The sequence below is a fragment of the Crocodylus siamensis genome, chromosome 9 (genome assembly GCF_052110815.1).
Source record: "Crocodylus siamensis isolate JL-2025a chromosome 9, ASM5211081v1, whole genome shotgun sequence".
NCBI classification, from domain to species: domain Eukaryota; kingdom Metazoa; phylum Chordata; order Crocodylia; family Crocodylidae; genus Crocodylus; species Crocodylus siamensis.
In genome coordinates this window covers 50,495,734-50,517,773 of record NC_143403.1, presented here as the reverse complement: position 1 = coordinate 50,517,773, position 22,040 = coordinate 50,495,734, and the positions used below count along the sequence as shown (strand labels likewise).

The following is a 22,040-nucleotide window of genomic DNA, read 5'->3' as shown; positions in this document are numbered from 1 at the left end:
GATGGAGCACATCCTATTCCCCCCTTTTGCAACAGGGAGCATAAAATTTGCTTACTTATGAATGACTGAGAGACTGAATATGTACCCAAGAACTTCATATCCAAGCAAGTGCTGGGCAAAGTATTATTGTTCTTTACATAGGGATTAAAGCTAAAATAATGTCTAATTATTTCCTTGGAAAACCTAAAAGCTGGAGCTGAACTGCCACTGTCCACACATCCCCAAATTGCAGCTCTTCATTCTCCTACTTTACTTTTCCATACTGGGTAAATTTCTACCCTTGGATCTGTGCGAGGAGCTCAGCTCTGTTGCAATACATGGGACTTCCAGGAGGGAGAGCAGGAGGGGCTCTGCTGCCCCCTTGTGGACTAATGATTGAACTCATATTTTCTCCAGCAGACCCTTGCTCATGTAGGACTCCAAAAGAGTGTAGAAGGCAGGCTATATAGCTATTTGGGATGTGTGAGCCTAGTAGGGCCTCATGTAAGCTGATTGGGACTAATGTAGCAGTGAATCAGCAACCAAACTCCATGGGCCTCCTTTCCAGAGGTGCTGGACACCCACTCCAGTTAAAAGTCAATGGGACCAGCTGATGCCAAGAACTACTGGAGTTCAAGCCCTATGGCCCAGATCATCACAGGTATCCAGACAACTAACCCTCAGTGATTCCAGTGGGAGCTAGGTACCCAGTGCTGTAGCAAGGGGGCAGGGGGCAAACGGGGCAACTGCCCCGGGCACTGAAGGGAGAGGGGCTGAGTCATGAGCAGCTCATTTGGGGGTGGAGGGCACTGGCGCAAAAGAAGGGCAGCTCCCACCATTGCGTGCCTGCCCGGGCAAGCATGGGGGGGCATGTGCCTCTGGACCTCTGCGCAGGGTGAGGGTGGGCTGCCATTGCGGGCTTTGCCCCAGGCACCAAACTTGGTTGGTACAGCACTGTAGGTATCTAATTACTTCTGAGAATTGGGACCCAAGTGTCTTATGAGGAGGGCTGAGGAAACAGAAGCCCAGGGTGGATGATCCAGGAACATATTCAGGGTTACAGAAGCAGTGCAGTTGGGAGAGAAGGGTGCAGATGGAGAATGCACTTACGAGCGCTGGGAAAAAATCAAGGTGTCCAGGGCATTCCTTGAGAGCTGATGGGTCCCCATTCAATTCATAACACATTACTGAGGGATTTTTTCCACTGGTCTCTCTTTGAGCTTGTATCAGGCCTGAAGGTTTGAGTCTGTTTGGGTTTTTTTGTTTTAAAAGGATTTTTTCCCCCTTCTCTTTAGCCACAATTGTGAGCTGCACTGAAAAACACCCTACAAAGTTAGCTTAAACTCATAACTTGCAGGTTTTGTAATTTTTTTTCCTCTGCTTGATCCTGTAAAGAAATATGTTTTCCAACTTTTCCACAGCACTCATGACAGAAGTCCATTGTCTGAAAGTTAAAGCTACAATTGTCATGTCACCACCTCAGTCCAGGAGCTGGGGCTTTAAGGAAAGGACTATTGTGAGCCTCCCAATCAAACTGTGAGAGAAGGCAGCACGATCTATAGACACTTCCCGAAGGGTCTCAGAGACATGCATTGCCAGGTCTCAGGTCAAAACTGAAGAGGCAGGAGTGCTGAATCTTTAGCAGAAATACCTTTTCTCCCAAGTGCTCCTAATCATGAAAATGATCCCCAAACCAGGAAGGTTTCACTGGTATTATCACAAATAGCTGGTTATCTAAGACTTCAGCCTGAGATGATATTAAGAAGAATACACTATCTTTAACCTTTATTTATTTACTAGTTACACAAAGTGTGGCCATCCAATCAGGGAGCAGAAATGCGATCAGATGACTCAAATGATCAGTCACAGATCGCAGCTAACAATTGAAGTGAATACTGTGTAACTACACATCGGTTGTAAATTATCCAGCAAATACATTGCAGCAAATAACAGAAATCAGAGGTGACCGCAAACAGTTCAGAAAGAGAAAAGGGGTTAAAAACAGAGTGATGACAAGTCATAATCAATCACTAGTCTGGCTCCAGCAAGCCCCCTAATGTACTTTCCCAGACAGCTTTGGCTGCCACAATTCATAGAAAAGAAATGTTCCTCTACTAATTCCTCCTTCATTTTTACCCAGGAAGTGGGATTTCCATGACAAGCAGCCACTCCCAGCATTATTAAAGTATTTGTTCAGAGGCAGGGGGAGCTCAGCATTTGGATTCAAGAACCACAAGCCTGGTCCTTATTAGATAAACGTCTCTGAATTCTGTTAAGAGTTGCTACAGAGAGACCAGTAACACATTTTAGTAGTAGCTATATTGGATCTACTCCCCCACTTTCTCAAAGGAGCAGGGTCAGCATCTGCTGACCAAGGAGGTCATTTCAAACCCAGCTGGGTTTTCAGGGCCTGAAGCCCAGCCATGTGGATACCACTTCCCCCACACACAATGATGACAATGGAGTCCAGGTCCATGGTCAAGTGCCCTTCCTGCTGCAGCTGCTGAAGGTGACCACTGTAGAGTAAGGCCAGCGAGGCCGCACAGGCTGGATCCACCAGCATCCGCTCATCATCTAGGAAATACCAGCAGGAAGGAAGAAAGGAAGGAAGAAATCTGTCATCACCAAATGCACAATTTTTTTTTTTACACATGAGCTACAGAAGGATCTTATTTAGCTACATGCCAGTACTAGGTTGTTATCTTCTCAAGCAAATCCCGGGACGTCATTCTCCCCTTGTACTTGGCCCTGGTGAGGCCACAGCTGGAGTACTGCGTCCAGTTTTGGGCTCCACAATTCAAAAAAGATGTGGAGAAGCTTGAGAGAGTCCAGAGAAGAGCTACACGCATGATCAGAGGTCAGGAAAGCAGACCTTATGATGACAGGCTGAGCGCCATGGGGCTCTTTAGCCTGGAAAAGCATAGGCTCAGGGGCGATCTGATGACCACCTATAAGTTTATCGGGGTGACCACCTGGATCTGGGGGAACGTCTGTTCACCAGAATGCCCCAAGGGATGACGAGGTCGAACGGTCACAAACTCCTGCAAGACCGTTTCAGGCTGGACATAAGGAAGAATTTCTTTACTTTCCGAACCCCCAATGTCTGGAACAGCCTGCCATCGGAGGTGGATCAAGCACCTACAGTGAACGCCTTCAAGAGCAAATTGGATGCTTATCTTGCTGGGATCCTATGACCCCAGCTGACTTCCTGCCCTTTGGGCAGGGGGCTGGACTCGATGACCTCCCGAGGTCCCTGCCAGCCCTAATGTCTATGAAGTCTATGAAATCTATGAAATCTGGCTACTCACAGGAATAAAAAAAACCCCCAAAATAGCAATTTACTTTAAACTCCATACTGAGACCAGCACATGCCCAGCACATGCCCAGTCAATTAGTTAGACTCAGCTCTCCCAATGTCTATATAGATCAGACGCTTCAGTGGGGCTTTTATGGTGCTTTTATCTAATAGCTGATTGAATCAGCTATTAGATGAAAGCGCCAAAAAGGCCCACTGAAGCACCTGATTTATACAGATGCTGCAGGGCCAGGTCAAACTAACACGCTGCTTCTTCTGGTCAAGCACGTTTTTTCTTCTGTTTTTCAGCCCCGTGATGAGGCACTAGAGGGCAACATGATCACATGCGCAAAGTTATGCCTGTCTTACACTGACAAAACAGATCTGCTCCACCCCTAAACGTTCCACTAATATTGCCATTCATTGCCATTAAGTTTTGCTCCACTTTACTGTGGAAATCCTGTTGTTCCCTACTTCAGCCACAGTTGGCCCTGTTGACATAGGCAAAACAGATTCTGTGGTTAAAATACAACTGTGTTGAGCGGGGCTGACACAGTGTGTTGGGTTTGCTAGTCCATGTAATCACTGAATTAGATTTCTCCTTTCCCAGACCTATGGGAGAGAAAAATGTCAAATTCACCTACACCCCCATTCTGAGGAGCACCAGGAGAATCAAGAGACAACTTCTTTGTTCAAAAAAATGCACAGAGTAAATTGGGATGGGCAAAATGCAGCCCAGGGGCCACATGCAGCCCACCCAGCCATTCTATCTGGCCTGTGGGGCCCCTAAAAAAATTTAGAAAATTAATATTTATCTGCTATGTGCTAAATATTTATCTGCTATGCGCTGCCTGCTATGTGGCGCTCGATAGCTTTCCAAAACTCAGTAAGTGGCCCTCTACTCGAAATAATTCCCCACCCCTGGAGCAGTTGCTAGAGTAGAAGCTACTGAGATAGCAGTGAGCGTGAGGAACCCCCCTTTAGCCACTAGAGGGCAATATTAGCCTGCAGTAGTCAACCAGAGAAGCCCAACTGTGTATAGGGGCCTTCCTGGAAAGCCCTGCTCACCCAAGAACTGCTCTATAGCTTGCACTGCTTCTGCATCCTCCACCACCTGGGAGATGACCTGGCATTCGCTGGCACACTGCAGTGCACGTGATGACACCGTCTTGGCTCCCAAACACTTTGCCACGCTGAGGAGGAAAGAAAGGAAAGAGCACCCTATTAGTAGTGCCTAGAGCTGAACTGGTGTACTGCTGGTAGGCCTGTGCAGAGTGGCTAGTAGGGCTGTGCAAAGTTTTGGGTGGTGATTTGATCTGGAGGAGATTTGGCCCGATTCAGTGGCTGAATCCGTGAATCTGAATTGAATCAGGGGACCATTTAAAAGGTCCAAATCAATTTGGAAAAGACTTGGAGAGCTTTGGTGATTTGGGCAGTCCTCGCCTGCTGAGGCAAGGAGCTGCAGCCGGACTCCATGCTGGTAAGTAGGGAGCAGAGGAGGAGGGGCTGGAGGAGGTGGGAGGAGCCCATGGGGGGACCCCTGCCAGGCCCCATTCCCTGCCAGCTCCACCAGCCCTGCCAGCCCCCGCCTGCTCCCCCAGCCCCCTCCACATGGCTGCCCCGCCTGCCCCAGCTCCTGGTGCTTTAAAAAAATCCCCCACTCACCAGGTGCTGCCAGGCGGGGGGGCAATCCCCACTGCCCCCCACTGCCCCATGCTGCATGGGGGGGCTCTGCCTTCCGAGCCCCCAAAGTCTGGAACAGTCTGCCAGCGGAGGTGGTTCAAGCACCTACATTGAACACCTTCAAGAATAAATTGGATGCTTATCTTGCTGGGATCCTATGACCCCAGCTGACTTCCTGCCCTTTGGGTAGGGGGCTGGACTCGATGATCTCCCGAGGTCCCTTCCAGCCCTAATGTCTATGAAATCTATGAAATCTATGATCCCCCCTCCACCCATCCCCATACTCTCCCAGTCTCCCCCCATGGCTGCCCCGCCTGCCCCAGCTCTGGCCCTTTAAGGAAAAAAAAAAAGCAAAAACCCTGCACTCACCAGCTCCTGCAGCAGCCTCAGGTCTTCTGGGGGCTCATGATAGAGCCCCACACACTGCAGGGCAGTTGGTGGGCAGCAGGCATCACCCCACACCGGGCAACACCTGGTGAGTCCAGAGTTTTTTTTTAAAGGGCCAGGAGCTGGGGTGGGCAGGATAGCCATGGAGGGGCTGGGAAAGTGGGTGGGGGTCAGGGATTTGGGTGAAGGGTCATTGTGGGGGCTAAGGTTCCAGTTCATCCATGGGAAGTAACCAGGAAACCATGGTTTCATCTGCACATACATTTTGTTGGTCCTTTCCAAGGCCAGATATTCTTTATTGTTGTTGATCCTTTCTCAAAGTGATTGGAAATTTTTTCTGTTGCATCAGTAACTTCACATACTGTAATACGTGTTTTAGGGAAACTGTTCTCACCTCACGGTCTTCCAGATACCATTGTGTCTGACAATACTGCACAATTCACTTCTGAAGAATTTAAGAAGTTTACAGAGAGGAATCTTATCTGTCACACCACATCCGCACCTTTCCAGCTGTCATCAAATGGGCATGCCAAGCAGATGGTCCAGACTACTAAAAGTGCATTTAAGCAAATTGTTGATGGTGATCAGAACCAAGAATTAGTGAATTTCTTACCACATCAACATGTAACTCCATGCACTGCTACATGTCACAGTCCGGCAGACCTGCTAGTGAACCATCAGCGAAAAACTTGTTTGGATCGGCTTTACCCAGATCTGGTAGCCAAATACCAGACAAGGCAAGAAATCCAGTTCTCCTAGAAACCAGATCTTTCACATATAAAAACCCTTTGAACCAGATGAACCTGTGTACATCCAAAACTATGCGACTGGGATGCAGTGGATGCCTGCACCTGTCCTTGGTGCTACCAGGTCAGCATCATATGAGATCCGGACTCCAGGTGGAGAAACACTTCCCAGGCATATTGACCAAATGCGAGATTGAGTCTCAGACAATGTGAGTTCTGCAATACCAGAAGGTGCTGCGCTGCCAGTGAAACCAGTTCTGACAAGTCCATCATCTACTGTTTTAGACTCATCAACACTTCCAGTTGTTGAAACTACTCTAGAACAGCTGAAGGAGCCTATTGTTGTTGCCAGTAAAATGTCTGTTACCCCTGAAGTGGGCCGCACAAGACGGGTCACTGTCCAGCCCAAATACTTATGGAACTACATACCTAAGGGGGAGGGATGTAATGTATTGAGTGCCTGTTTTTTTGTTCTGTGCTCCATCAGCAGAAGGTGCTGCCCAAATTGAATGAGCTCCCTCACCTATTTGAGGAGTAAACAGAAGAATCCAGCCTCCAGAGCTGTCAAACCTCATGACAGGAGAGAGTGAGGTGTAGAGGGTCTTCCTCTAGACTCTGCCCCATTCAGAACCCCTTCTCTTGCCTTCCCCATTCAGGGCCCACCAGTTGTACATAACAGTCCCATTCCAACCCAGCTCACCTACCTGGTGATATCCGGCAGGGTGACCAGCTGCCCAGCCCGGACTGCTGCATTGAAGCTGTCAGCTCCTCTGGTTTCCACTGCAATGATGGGCACGTCCAGCCAGCCCACATCCTGCAGGCCGGCCACCACTCCAGCTAGCAGCCCTCCACCTCCTACCGACAGGACGATGGCCCCTGGCTTGGTGTCTAGAGAGTCCTTCAGCTCCCTAACAAGGCTAGCATGTCCCTTCCTGTGGGAACAGGATGACACCTAAGCAACCATGAGAAACCAACTCATGGACAGCCTCCAAACCAAGCCTCCCCACTTTGCTGGCTGAGGGCCAGAATCTGAAGATGTGTCCATGGAGGGATTGAGACTCCCTGTCTCAAGCTATTTTAGCTTCATTTGCAAAGGGAAGGTGGTCAAGGCACATGCTGCTGATCAGGTCACTCAGTAGCATGAGCCAAGCAAAGTCAGCAGAGGGCTGGGAACATGGATGTGTGGATGGAAGGATGGAGACAGAGACAAGCAGGGGGTGGAGGACAAGGGACAAGAATTCTATTTTCTGAAAACTGTCAAGTTTTTAGCATTTGTTTTTGTTCCAAAATAAACTGAAAATGAAACTGGTCACATCTCTCCCCATCTCTCCTGTCAGAGCTGTTTCACTTTCACACTGTATAAAAACTCAATATGAACTGGATACAAGACAGGCTATATCTATATTCTAGCAACTGAAGCTTTTGCCAGATGTGCTGGAGATCCAGGACTGAGCATTTACTCTGCTTGAGTCAGAGCAGGCACTAGCACCCAGGGCTCCCATATCCCCTAGCAGCAAACCAACCCTTGGGCTATCAGGTGTTCTGGCAGAGGCTTCTCTCACTCCTCAATTCAAGTGTCTTCAGAAAGCACATGTGTCCACAACAGGGTTGATTTTGATTAATAGGCATTTTCTGACAAGAAGAAAATAACTGAAAAACTCCAGCTAAGATCCAGCAACGGGGAGCACACTCTCCCAGTTTCCTGCTTAGGGCCATCCCTTGGAGGCAGCTGCAGGGTTTCTTGGCTTGTCTACACTTTATCTACCAATTTTCACATGTCACTGAGCTATTTCTGCCCACCTCTGCCCTGCTAGTCCTGCCATCTTTTTTGTGGATGGCATCCTTCTCCCAGCATCAGTGTTAGGAAATGACCTACCCAGTGTCCCCAGAGAAAGCAAGATGGAAGAAACCCCAGCCTCTGACTTCATGTTGCCATCCTACAGGAGGGTGGCGAAGCCATGTGAGAAGAGACCATGCAGGACCACAGGAGAGGATGTAAGTTGTGACTGGAAGGAAGCAACAGGCCCAGTGTCTCATTCCTGGATGAACTTCTGCCTCACCTATGGCTAGAGGAGGCTTCATCATCCCAAGGCAAGAGATGGGTGTTTGAAATAACCCCCAAGACAGCAGAGCCCTGCACACACACACATTTCGTTCCAATGAGTCCCTTCCCCCTCATGGCATACACTAAGCCAAAGAAACGCTCAGGCTCATACTTGGACATCTGCTTAAATGTCTTTCTGAACTGGGCCCTACAGGTTTCCCCACAGCTCAGGTTCTGATACAGCGAGGCAGAGACACGACCAGCCGTGGCTGCTGAGCACAAGGCAGAGACCAGCATGTCAGCCGCCTAGAGACCCCCATTCTTTGGGATCCATACCAACCCCCGCTCGCTCTACACCTGCTGTCTACAGTGCAGATAGCTGAGATCTGGTTATGATGAGGAGCTCCCCACTCTGGAATTGGGCTGCTGATGTGCAGCTGCTGGGGTAGGCAAACCCAGGCCTGGATGCACCCACTGCCCCAGAGTGCCTGGCACTGAGCCAGGCCTGCAGGCAGACACTGGGACTTTGTGAACCCAGGAACATCTCAGTATTTTCTGCCTCACCTTGCCAGTCCCTCCTTTGTGCTAGAGGCTGGCTTAATCCTGATCTCACACAGGGGTCAATCAGGAACAAGGCCCTATTTTGGTCCCATGGCTTCAAGGGAGCCACTGATGAAATAACTATGAGCAAGCCAGCGCAAGTCATGGGAATTACAGCCAATGCTCGAAAGGAAGAGAAGGGGAAACCTGCAAGGGAAACAGGGAACCGGGATGACCAGAACAGAGTGATTCCTCAGACATGGCCCCAGGGAGCAGGGAGGGCAGTGAGACCCCAGGGGTGAAGGGACATATGCCTGACCTCTCTCACCAGATCAAAGGATGGTCAAAGGGGTGGATGTTGCTCCAGCCTTCTGTCTCTGCTAGTGCCAAAGCTCTGTTGTTGGCATCGTCCCAGACCTGCCGATACAATGAAGCAGGGAAGACTTTATGAATATGCTGTCTTCACCAGCCGTTGCTCGCTCACCCAGGGAAGCCTAGCAGCCACACTGGGAACTCTACTGGGCCAGGTCTATCTTTCTGTGATGCCTACAACCAGCATCTAGCATGGCTGGGCCCTGATCATTGGAGACAGCTAGGCATGGGCACCCTGTCTTGCTTCCTGCAGAAACCAGCCAGGGATGATTCCATTATAACAAAAGGGCCAGATTCCCTGTGATGCTGAAGCAGCTCTGATTTGGGTAGTCTATAAGATGCAAACCTACACTGCCTTCATGCTGAAGTCAGTCAGGAGTCATACTGGTTCACCACATTATGCCGACAGAAAACCAGGGAAGGAGGAGAATCAGGTTCCAAGATGTTTTGAGCATGTGTGAAATCACAGGGACCAGAACTAATACATCAGGCCAGATCCTGCTCCTCTTTCCATCCCTGAAGACACATTATTCTTCTGATTTGCATTAGGTTGCCAGGGACAAACAAGGATGGGATTTGGCCCATCATGTTGCATTACTATATGCAATGTTGTCTCTGTACCACTTTAGAGTAAGTCCAATGCTGGGAAAAGTAGAAACATAGGGTGAGACAGGCCCCTAGGATGGTCCATTTCCAGAGGGCAATATCCAAGAATTGCACAGGTGCACAGCCCCAGCCTTCTTCAGCTGTTATTGTACCCACTACCATTCTGCTGGGGCTTGCTAAGCATGGTTTTTAACCCATGTTCCCAAGTACCTTGCCAAAAACTTCCACCTCTGCCCCATGCTCTTTCAGCTTCTGCGACACAGCCTCTGAGGTGCTACTGGGAACCACAATGGTGGCAGGGATCCCCAGCTTCTTGGCAGCATAGGCAGTGGCAAGCCCAGCATTCCCCCCTGCAGAAACAGGGAGGCAAGGGTTGGCGAACACCAGGGGAGGAGATAAAGGGACCACCAAGGGCCACAGGAGCGGCTAAAGATCAGATCCATGGACCTATAGGTCTTGGTCACATTCCCTGGAATGGACATTGTCCCAGGTCTCAGCATGCACATGCCTAGATGGGGGATATTTGGATCTGGGACGCAGGCCTGTCTCTACCATGAAGCAGGCTGTAGAGCACAGGTTGATGACCGTGGGGCATTGTGACCCCTTGGTACAGACCTCACAGCATCCATCTTGGCTTTTCCCCATGTGGGGATGGAAATGATCATGAGGAGACAGTCCCCGCAGCCAGAGGCATCAGGGAGCTGTGAGTGGCACCAGGGCACTAGATTGAGCCTCAAACAGAACTGGGATTGGACTGTTCAAATAAGGCAATGTTAATGTGCCAGCCTGGAAACGCGACTCCTATTCCTCTTCAGTGCATGCACCGCACAGACATGACCAGACACCCTTTCTCCCCAGGAGGTGGGGGAGAAGGGACATGGAGGGGGCAAGGCCTGAAGTCAATGGGGTGCTAGAGCCATGGGATCTGTAAGTTGACACACTACATATAATTACCCTTTGCTGTCTAGGGAGCTTTTCCTCATGGGGATTTATTTTCTCTCTAGTCTCTGGATGTTGTAATGACCCAGGTAACACTAAGGAGAGTATGGTAAGAACACACCAATCCAACCCAATCCCTCTGAACCACCAGAATAGCCTATGCTGAGTAACAGTGCAGCTAATAGGGATGTGAGTGTGAACTTCCTGCTTTCCATGCCACCGTATCTCTCATTTAGGCATGATCCCTCCTTCTTGATCCGGGACCTATATCTCATATTCCCAAACCTGCTGTTTTCTCTGTTTATTACTAGGGCCAGAAATGCTAAGTCACGGATCTAAGATGAGATACAAGGTGCTCCATATAGCTAGGAAGCCCGGCATCATCACACAGAGCTTCCCTGTGCCTGGGTGACTTTCTGAGGGCCAGATGTGAGTGTCTTCCGTCCTGCACTGGGATGCCCATATGCAGGCCATGGAAGGGTGGGCACTGAGGTACTTTTCTCCCTCTATTTTGAACAAATCTCCATCTGTGAGCAAGGAGCTCTGGGGCCATCTCCCCCAGGAGTCAGGTGACAGATGAGAAGGACCATGCCTTGCTGCACATCCCAAGAAAGAAGAATATCTTAAGTTGCATTTACCTGATGAACAAACAAAATGTTTGCAGCCCTTCTTGGCAGCCTGAAATTAGAGAGAGGGGAGTTTAGCATTCACATTACTCATCTCTCACATTTCAGCTATGTTCCAAACACAGGTCAGAAGGAAGTTGCACAGATTGTATTACACAGACAGTTCCTCACTTCCTCCAACTCCACAGTCACACTTTTATGCCACCTACACATGGGCTCTGCACCCCCAGACATACCCAAGAGCATCTTGTTCCACCTCACACATGCATGCACAAACACACAACTGCACTTTCCAGGGCTATGCAAACACTAATGCACTCAACTCCATTTTGCAAACACATACAAATCTATGCTGCACCCCACGCACATGTTATAGTATTTTTCCAACCAGACATATAGGTCCAAATTAATTTTGCATCACCTGCAGATGCAGTCTATGCTATTTCACAAGCAAACAAAAGCTCATTCAACACTCACTGTGTGTGCATGAACTCACCTCCCCCCCACCATACACTTTACTCCCCCAACTTAGCACACACAAATACACACGTATACTTCTGCTCTACATACTCATGGCATGCTACTTATGCCACCAAAGACTGCCAGAAAGCAGATGTCACTACAGGGATATTGGAACTTACTCTTCCCTATGTGATGCTCACCTCCTGACAGAAGTAGCCAATGCCTCGTATCTTGAAGGAGCCTGATGGTTGAACGTTCTCCATCTTCATGAACACCTTGGTGCCTGCAGCCTTTGACAGAGCCAGGCTCTGCAGCACAGGAGTAACCACATGGAACTTTCTCCCATCTCTCTCCACTGGTATTGCCATCAGTGCCACAGCAGACACCTACAGATGGACAAGATATATGCCAAGGCAATGAGAGAAGGCAGGAAAGACTAGAGGTCCTATGTTACTCTAGGTTACACCAGCATAGATCTCCCCTGACTGGAAGTTAATAGAGCTATCTTGAATTTGCACTGGCATTGGTGAAGGGATCCAGCCTACAGCTTTCACTGAACCAAACTCATAGAAGGGCACAGGGAAACCTAGCAGGCCCAAATTTGCTCTTTCGGCTTGGCCATGAAGTCAAACTGAGAGCAAGAGCAAAGTCTGGCTTAAAATCTCTCTACATGTCCAAAGCTTATTGCTAGCACCTTAGAGATAATGACTAAATTGCTGTGCTGTTCTGCTCTAGGTTACTCCATGCTGGGATGGTTCAAAATCCCCTTGAGAAAATTTCATCCCTGAATAAAAGAAGGGGTTTCTTCTGTGTCCAGCTGTGCTGGGGCTTTTGACATTGCCTTATTCTCAGAGTAGTTCAGTGCAGGTTCCTTCTGCTTTTCAGTTTCACTAAAAGGCAACTCTAATCTGCCTTTCCTTCAGTGCAAGTTCCAGCAGGCAGGGCCTCACCAAGGGCCAAGAGATTGTTGGGATATGGCTGCTGGTTGGGTTTGGGAGAGGAGCTCATGCTATGAAGTGCTGCTTATAGAGATCAAGCAAGCTTATGTCGTTAATGGAGGGGTGCATCTGGGCCCTTTTATACAGAGATCAAAAACATACTAACGGGAAACTGGATGGAAGGAGAAAATAATGGTGATCATTACAATGAACAAGAAGCTTCACAAGTCATGGCATCATACTGGTTGCTCTGCCTGTAAACTCAAGAGGAAATACCACCACCACCGATGGAAGACTATTTCTAACACTGGCTTCCGAATCAGTCCACCCACCCAGGGATCTCTTCCTCTCCAGGGGAAAGTCCGACAAACAGGTGGACCTGAAGGCTCTTCAGATTCAGACACTAGCAAACTCAGGAAGGAAATGAGTCCCACATCCAGGCTTCTCTTCCAGAAAGTATGCCTAGCTGCCAGGCCCCTCCATGTATTGCAGGTGGGGGTAATAGCTGGAGCATTTCCACTAGGCTAAAGTGTCTCAGCATCCTAAAGGGAAGCCTCTCTAGCACTGGGGTCTCAACTACTTTAGGCTTTCATGATTAAACCCAAATCCTTAGGCTTCTCCCAGACATCTTCATCCCAGACTCAGCTGAAAATGAAGTTCACAAAGCATGGGCCTGTTGCAGGGCTACTGTACAGTGCACTAGCTGTTCCAGAGGTCTGAATGTGCTGTCTCACAGACACCCCATGGCAGTAATATAAATAGGGGATGTGAAAGGCACAATGAACAAGACCCAGCCCCTTATAACTGCAGGAAAGGACTCAGCTTCTGTGATCAGTGCAGGCGATAAGGAATACACTTGGCAGGTACTGTCACCTGGGAATCCTAAAGCAGCCATGGATGCAGAGCAAACCTTGGAGACAGGTGATGGACTTATTGTATCCATACTAGGCACGGACACAGCCTCTGCAATGCCTCCTGGCATATCTTGCAGCACCTCTTGCCACAGCTCTGCCCAGCTTACTCCATGTTAGACACTGGCAGCCTGATTTTCATTTACTCTGCTCCTCTGCTGGGAATGGAAATGATGCAAGGAGAACAGCCTAAGCTACCTTTGTACTCCATATACTCAAGGGCTCCTGGTGTAAGTTAGAGCAAACTTTGAGCTGCTCTAACATACAGCACTTTCCAGGGCCTCAGTGGAAGCAAGCAGTAATACAGTACATTTCAGCCATATCCCCTACTTGCCCCTAATGTGCTTCCTATCCCATGGCCTGGAAATAGGGTTACTGTAAAGCCCTCATGCCAGTTCCATGCCAACTATTGCCATGCCTGCCTCTTAAGACATTTGTATGCTACCAGAGGAGCAGAAAGGGAATTGGCAAACTGGGATTTGACCCTTTGGCAAACCCCTACAGTGTTCCTGAAGAACTGGAAGTCCATCTGCCTGCCTGTCAGATCAAAGCTCTCACCAGAGCATCAAGGTGGTTTTAAATAAATCAGAATGTCATTTTTACTGGAAAACAGGGCCCCAGCTCCCACCTCCGCCTCTGGGACTTCCTTTCTACCCAAACCAAGGATTCTTTTTCCTGAGCTGCTCTCCATATTCTCCAGAAGGCAGATCTGAGAACACAGCATCACCCAGCAATAGAAAGAGGCTACAACCCATGCAGTCTCTAGATATTCAGAGTTCCCCAAATCAGAAGCTTTAACCAGGCGTCAAAGACTTGGCCACCTGAGGGCTGCAGAAACAGAGTAAAGATCACTCATTTCTCATTTACTGCCTCCAAGACTCCTGCCCCCACTTTCTACTGTGTTCCTCCACTCTCCGAAGCAAAGCTTTCTCTTATATCTCTCTCCAACTCCAGCTGCTAGGGAAACAGGACAGTCTCTTTCATGTGCAGGAGAGACCATCTTGGTTCAGGGAGGGTTGAAAATATTAGTCCCTGAAAGAACCAGGCTGCAGCAAAACAAGTGGCCTGGAGACACCCCCGGAAGCAAGCACGGGATTGGCTCCTGGACTTCAAGCACTCCAAGCCCTCTTTAGCTATGTCCCCAGCTGTCAGCAGGGTTACATAGTAGCAGTGACTGTCCCTGGGTTTTTATTCTGCCTGCAAGCTTCCTAGCAGGAATATTTACCTTGATTCACGCTGAGCTTTCTCCAGACCCCGAGGAGACAACTTCCCTGCACACAGAGATGGAAAGGAGTCGGTGATCCGGACCAGTGCACAACAGAACAAAGTTGAAGAATGGGAGGGCAGAAAGCAGAGTTAATGAGAAAATGAGAGCGATGTTAAAGAGACATTGTCAGATTAATGAGGCCACTGCTGCGCACAGAGTGATCCACCCACTGCAAACAGCACCCCAAATAACCAGGACTGGATGAGACTACAAGAAAATCTGTAACCTCGTAATATTGTAATATCTGTAAAATCTGTAATTTTGGGAGGATCTAGTTGGGGATGGTCCTGCTTGGAGCAGGGGGCTGGACTAGATGATCTCCTGAGGTCCTTTCTAACCCTCATTTTCTAAGACTCTGTGATTACAAAATATTTCCCTCTTCTCCCTGCACTCTCTTATTCCACCCCTTAGGCATCTAAGATTAGATGCATCTAGATTAGGCATCTAATCTAAGTGGATTTAGACATCTAAGTGAGATCCTATTCCACTCTGCTCAATGCCTGAAAAACTCTTAATGTAAAAGGTTGTGGAGTCCCTCTCCTCCCTCCTGCTTTGCATGTCTCAGTCTGAAGAGTCAAATGATGGGAAATTACAAAAACAGATGCATTCATGGATTTTCAGGGACTCAAGCAAGGTGGAATAGGATTGCATTTAGTCACCAAAATCCATTTAGATGCTGAATAGGTGGAATAGCATCTGGCCCCAGATCCTCCTAGGTTTTTAGGCACCTCATTCCCACAGGACCTAGCCCTCTTTGAAAGCAATGGGCATTAGGCACCTAAAGACTCTAGAGCAGTGGGGGCCAAACTTTTTGGCAGGAGTACCACAAATTAGCCACAACCCCTTCCTGAATACCACTCTACTCTGTTTCCCTTACCCTGTCAAATCAGGCGGGCTGCAGCTCTGCTTTCTGCCCTATACTCCCTGCCTGATTTGATGGGCTGCTTTCTGTTCCCTGCCCTATCTGCCACTGTGCTACCGGTCCCCCACCCCAGTCTGCCATGTGCCACACAAGAGGCTGTCTATGCCACATGAGCCACAGTTTGACCACCCTGCTTTAGAGGACCTGGTCACTTTTGAAACAAGACTTTGGCTTCTAAGTCACTTGGGTGCTTTCATAAATGTTTATGTTACCCTCACTATGGCTATAGTAGCTCACGTAGAGGCAGCCTAGAGAGCTCTACACTGGCAGGTTTGAATTCTGCTAGCAGTGTAGCTGTGACAGCACTGGGCTCAGGTACAAAACCATCCAAGAAGCTGGGTGAATAGGCATTATGCCTAAGCTGAGTACATGCTGTTGCTGCTACATGGCTAGCAGGACTCAAGCTGGCTAGTTTAAACTTGATGAAGTAGGTCTGGGCAGACTACAGCCCCTGCAGTGCAGATGTGCCTTAGCTTAGGTCTTTCATGTAGCAATGAGGAAAACCATCAGAAAATAGTATTTTAAACAAAGACAATTGCCCTGCAGCGTGGTCTGAGGTAAAGCTTGGAGCTTATTTTGTGAAACTGGCTGGACTTCAACTTGAAGGTTCCCCTGAGTGTCATGTGTAATTCATGTAAGCATCCATAATCCTTCCAAGGGATACCCTTGGTTTTCACAGATGTACTGCGATTCCTGCAAACTGAGATTTGTGAGAAAGTGAGCAAGTCCTTGGGCTTAGCTTGACTCTTGCAAGGCCATATTGTGACTCAACCTCTCAGCATCAGGAGATAAAATGTTCTGTGAGAACACAGACAGCCTGGCTTTGGACTACAGACAGAGCACTGCAACAGACAGAGGATTGCTCAGGGTGATACCTGGCCCTTCAGTGCCAGGGAGGCAGGAGATCTCCCTCCTCACCCACCCCTGAATCTCCTGCTGCTTTCCAGACATGCATAAAATACCCTATCTGCCTCAAGGTCTAATAACTTTAATTTCTTCTTTGCTGGGTCTCTCTCACTGCTTCTGTCCAGTTGTTGTTCTATTGCCATACCATGGGAGCATTTGGAAAGAAGGATGCACTTCCCAACATGTGCAGAAGCTCAGTGGGAGCCTCCCACTCAGACATCCCTGGAATGTTTGGCAGCAAGCCACGACAGAAAGATTTTACATCCAGATGTACTTAACCTTAAAACCAGTGTTGCGTGTGGCATGCATATGGACAAAACCCATTGGTATATGCCTGGCTGAAGAACTGCATGTACAAAATGGGCATGGGTACCCTGACACAAACTAGGGTGGTGTTGATGTATAGACATGGACATGTAAAAACGTATGTGCAGTTGCCACATGCATACGTTGCTAACAGAGAGCTGCCTGATGATATGCATGTCTCCATGAACAGATAACCTTTTAGCAAGTACATCATCAGCAAGTGCAATTTAAGCACTGAGTTTTAGAAATTTCACTCTATCCAAACACAGGGTCCAAAATCCACTAGCTGAACCCCAACAGCCTCTTTCCTGCCCCTAATAATGAGAGTCAAATTGAAGGGAGCAGCTCAATGGCTGCTGATACATGCCTCCCGCCAAGACCTGGGCACAGAGTTAGCTGACCAGAACTGTGGCAGACACCCCAAGCTGTATTGTCTGGGCACTGACTTTACAGGGGGATGTAAAGACCACTCTTCCAGCTACTAGCAAGGCAGCCCCATGTTGACTGATTATATGTCCCTAGTACTTTACCTCTTTGGTCTTGGGTCAAAACAGCTTCTAAGACAGGAAGTTTAAGCACCAAAGAGTTAATTTATTACCCTAAAATCAAAGCCAATGACCATGGGCTTTGCAAGCAGACCTGTGTTGCTCTGCTGCAGTCTACAGATCCTCATACTCCCTAGAGCTGAAGAACACACTTGGTACTGTAGTCTGTGCCACATCCATATATGTTACCTAAAACAGTGTTAGCGGCTAACACAGTTGTTGCCTTGAGAATTTCTAAGTGATCCACTTATGGCCCTTTTCCCCAGCAGGAGAATGCTTTCTTTCTCCATCTCCACTAATATGAGACCTAATAAGGTGATGTCCCACAAATCCTTCCCTTGCCCCAATAACCCTACCCAGCATGGGATCAGTGAAATACAGGATACAGTAAAGATAATGCAAAGGTGACCTTCGTGTCATGCCTTTACCACAAAGTTAGCCAACCTACAGGCCTTTAGAGAAATCTGTTTGCACGTGCTTGATGGAGACTTCTTAGAGTGTAGCATGGTGGTTCCTAGACTTTTTGCAGGGCAATGCCACTTCCAGACACCCAGCCCCACTTGTAGACTCTGTGCCTGGCCTCCTCTAGTGAACTTTTGAGGGGATCTGAGCCAGCTTATTGAAAGCTACTCACCACTGCCATCTGCCACTAAAAGTGCTATTCTGAATAGCTTTTAGTGCTGGCCTAATCCTGCCTCCACTGAAATCAATGGCAGCTTTACCACTGACTTCAATGGGATTTCAGTCAGGCCAGTGCTGAGAGCTTCAGAATAAGTAATCTCACCTTTAGTGGCTTGGCTGAGGTCTCTTAAGAAAGTGAACTCAGTTCAGACCTTAACCCTCCACTTCTTCTCTGGAGTCAAGTGGCATGGGTAGACTCAGAAAAAGAAAATTGTAAGAAGAATGTTTGCAGCTGCCTCCCACAGGATCCTAGCATTTTCTATAAAGGCAGCTCGCCCATAGCACTCTGGCACTCAGACAAATCAAAAAACTTCGAGCACAGAAATGAAAAGTGTGTGGTGGTCCAGCCTTTAGAAGACCCAAGGGCCTGACCTGCTCCCACTGAAGTCAGTTGTGACACCTCTGGACCAGCACAGGATCAGGGGCAAATATTGATTCAGACTCTTCAGCGCTGCATCCTTTAAATGATTATACAGTTTATCTGCTGAGTGCTGGCCCATACTTGTGTTTCCCTGCAGGAGGGGAAGTCCTGTTCTCTATCCAAGCTCCAGGGAGGTTTCCTGTCAAGATGTGTTCCTTTTCCCGCCAGGCACCAAGGGAGAGCAAGGGCTGGCACAGATAAATGCAAGAGCCCCTGAATCCCCTTCCCCCTCCAGAAAGCAGATCCAACACTGACTCACTCCTGCCTAGCATGAAACTGTCCTGCCATGCTGCCTGGGAATGGAGGTGTCCAGAAGTAAGCATCAGGGGACAGCTGACCACTGAAGAAGAAGCTAAGGAGACTGGCTATAAGAGGGAGGAGACCCCCAGTTCCCCAGGAGACCCTCCAGTCAGCACTAAGCAGCTCCCACACTGCACAAGAATTATCCCACTCACATGGCAGGTAAGAGCTACTGATCTCCCCCCGATAATGTGTTTGGCTAGCTCTATGAGCCAGCCCTTCCTGGGGTGAATTAAGAAACAGAAATTAGACAGCAGATCCGCCACCTTTGCCTTCTTTCTCCTCCTGAGCCCAGACAGCCCCACATATTCCAGCCTCTGCCTTGGCACATGGGATAGCTCCAAACCAGGGAACCCCTCTCACTGCTTTCACCCCTCCTCATGTCCTGCTTCTTGGAGACCAGGCTCTCCAAGAGTCAGGTGAAAGGACAAGGCCAAAGAGTGCTAGATCCCCATGGTTACAAACCCAGGCCCACTCCATGCACAGCAGTCACAGGCATATGCCTTCCATTTGATGAGCACTGTAGCTCTTAAGTTCCAGCTTCCCTAGTTTAGGGCTAGAGTGCATGTTGTTAAAGCTAAACATAGCTTAACAAAGCTAAACTCTGCTGGCTGGAAGAGTACGTCCAGGTGGCTGGCTTGCTATCCAGCCATGTCCTGGGTATCCAACTCAGGGGCATAATGAAGACTTGGAGGGTCTTAGTGCATGAGCATTTCAGTTCTGGAGAGCTGTACTCTAACTCCACTTTTTGTTCATGGCCAAACGGCTTCCTCCAAGCCTCTGAGGGACAACTAGAGAGAGCAAGGCAAGCTGACAGCATTCAGAGGATCCTGGAAATAGAGCAGCAGGAGGCACAGAGTCATGTTTCATAGTTACATAGTTTGTAGGGTCAGAAGGGACCTGAGCAGATCATCAAGTCCGACCCCCTGCCATGGCAGGAAAGAGTAGGGGGGACATGGGGAAAGAGTTCCAAGGGACATGGCCAGAATTTCTGTGTGTTGGGGACCCAGGATGGGAATAGCAAAGGGAGATGAAGCTCAGCACTGAGATGCATCAGCAGTTACTCTGTGTTGGGCAATAGCAGACACAGCTTCTGCATAGTAAAAGAGGAAGCCTGGATTTATGGTAAAAGCAGAACCTTGAGCTCTGGGTAGTCCAAGAAGTTCTTGGTCTTCATGTGTCCATATGTTTCCTGTGACCTTGTGCAAGTGATTCCATTTCCTTGGGCCACTGCTGTCCCAACCCACATACCCACTCTTTCCCTGAAGAAAAACAAAACTTTCCTATTGCCTATCTTTCCAGACCCTCTCTGTCACTGAAAACCACTGACTACAGCATATTATTGTTTGGCACCAAAGGGCTGTAAGGTGAACAGATATTCCTCATTCATCCCCTGCATAATCCTCAACCAGGGAGGCCCAATCCTGTCTCCAATGCTACCCATCATCAACGTGAAGCTGTTGGAGAAGCTAGGGAGATGCTCTCAGCTGCAGTTCTGGCCAGAAACAATATTCAATACTCATGCCATTCACAGCACCATCTCCTAGCTTGCCCAATGCCCAGCCAAATTCAGCACATAGCTAACATTAAACCCAGATAAGATAGGCACAATGCCAGGAGGAAGAGAGAGGCTCTGTGACAAATTTGTCTCCTGTGTCACATCCCTGCACCTGTGACTGGCCTGATGATTATAACCCAACCTTCTAGACAGAGATCCATATGCAGACCTTCAGATTAAGTGGGGCATAATCTTCACAAAAGGACTGAGTTCAATGTGTGGGGGGGCATAATCTTGATAAAGCTATTGAGTCAATGAGGACCATCTTGGTGAGTGGGGTGACACCATGGTATTCTTTCATTCCCATATTTGGCTTAGGTTTTTAATCAGATAATTTGTAAGATGTTATTCTGTAGGGAGATGAACAGTAAGTCAGAGATCAAGGGTGGATTCCTCTTTCACCCTGTGCTGAGGTTCCCATCTGCAGGTTTTATGGATCCTTTGACTCTTAGAACTTTGTCTCTGTTTTGGGAAAGATACAAAGTCTGTGTGGACTTTTAGGATTTTGGGGGGAGGGAGTGTTAAATGGCACTCAGTTTTACATAAGACTGCTTGTGTCTGTTAAGTATAATTAAGACAGAGTCTATCTAACTATAATTCATGGAATGTGTTATCTGCATTTTGTTCTCATATATAGTCTAGCTATATTTCTTTTTGCAGAAGTTTAATTCAGTGTGCTGTGTGATAAATTCATGGGAACTGTGTAGTTGCTGCTCTCTGCACTGGTTCCAGCTGAATGCAGAGTCCGGGGTACAGATTTGCTTCTGATACTCAGTACTTCACATGCTATTTGAGATGCCATCACCGTAACCACCCCTATTCTCAATGTACACTGAGCAATGATAATGATAGAGGGAACTGGGGTCCTGGACTGGGAGCCAGGACTGCCTCACTCTGTACTTCAGAGGTAACAGCATTTACTTCATTCACAGGACCCTGGGAGGTACTGGCTCTCATCATCAGAGCAACTGAGGACCCTAGGAGATGAAGGGAATGTTTGAAACTGGCCACTTATTTATTTTTATTGCCTTTTTCTTGATGCCTGATCTAAGACACACAAGGGGCCACCTCCCTCTAAGTTCTCTGTCCATCCTCAGCCTGATTTTTACCTAGTGGATGCCAGCGATGGGATGAGCTGCTCAAAGGGATTCAGTGCCAAATAGATCCATGGGGAAACTACGCACCAGCACATTATCAGTAATAATAAATAGGATTCCTGAAGCAAGTTTGCTTTGCACACTTCCATTCCCTGCTGCATCTGTGGAGCCTTTCCTGTTCTTTGTCACCTTCAGCCCCTAAGGTTAGGGACAGACATTCAAAAAGCCTGATCCTAAGTTGATTCAATCTTTGCAGGTTAGTCTAACCTGGCTAGGCTAAATCAGTTTTGTAACCAGACAGACATCCCAGAAATGCAGGCACAGGCCTGCAGTGGCTCAGGCTACGAGCTGGGAGGTGCTAAAGCCGCCGTCCCTTTGCTTCCACAGCGCTGGGCTGAAGGGGGCATGGCCAGGCCCCAGCAGGATTTCCCCCCTCTCTCCAGCAGCCCAGCAGGGAATATTTATCACCCCTAACTCAGTGTTAATCAACCCATTAAGAAAACAAAGCC

The 22,040-nt window shown here is 48.4% G+C and overlaps 1 protein-coding gene across 1 annotated transcript; it reads right to left on the bottom strand.

The window, feature by feature from the left end:
* Positions 1 to 1,752: 1,752 nt before the first annotated feature.
* SDSL (serine dehydratase like) lies at positions 1,753 to 14,872 on the bottom strand. Its single transcript, XM_090063512.1, has 8 exons — positions 14,754 to 14,872; positions 11,880 to 12,065; positions 11,230 to 11,269; positions 9,863 to 10,002; positions 9,003 to 9,091; positions 6,795 to 7,022; positions 4,343 to 4,467; positions 1,753 to 2,553 (listed from the first exon to the last, which is right to left on the bottom strand). The coding sequence occupies exons 2-8, from the start codon at positions 12,045 to 12,047 to the stop codon at positions 2,360 to 2,362; spliced, it is 984 nt and encodes a 327-aa protein (XP_089919638.1). The 5' UTR covers positions 12,048 to 12,065; positions 14,754 to 14,872; the 3' UTR covers positions 1,753 to 2,359.
* Positions 14,873 to 22,040: the final 7,168 nt, after the last annotated feature.

Coding starts and splice junctions, on each gene's coding strand:
- SDSL (XM_090063512.1), bottom strand. CDS start 12,047: ATGGCAATACCAGTGGAGAGAGATGGGAGAAAGTTCCATGTGGTTACT. Junction 10,003..11,229: donor ACATTTTGTTTGTTCATCAG/GTAAATGCAACT, acceptor CTGTTTCTGCAG/GGGGGAATGCTGGGCTTGCC. Junction 2,554..4,342: donor AGCTATAGAGCAGTTCTTGG/GTGAGCAGGGCT, acceptor GGTATTTCCTAG/ATGATGAGCGGATGCTGGTG.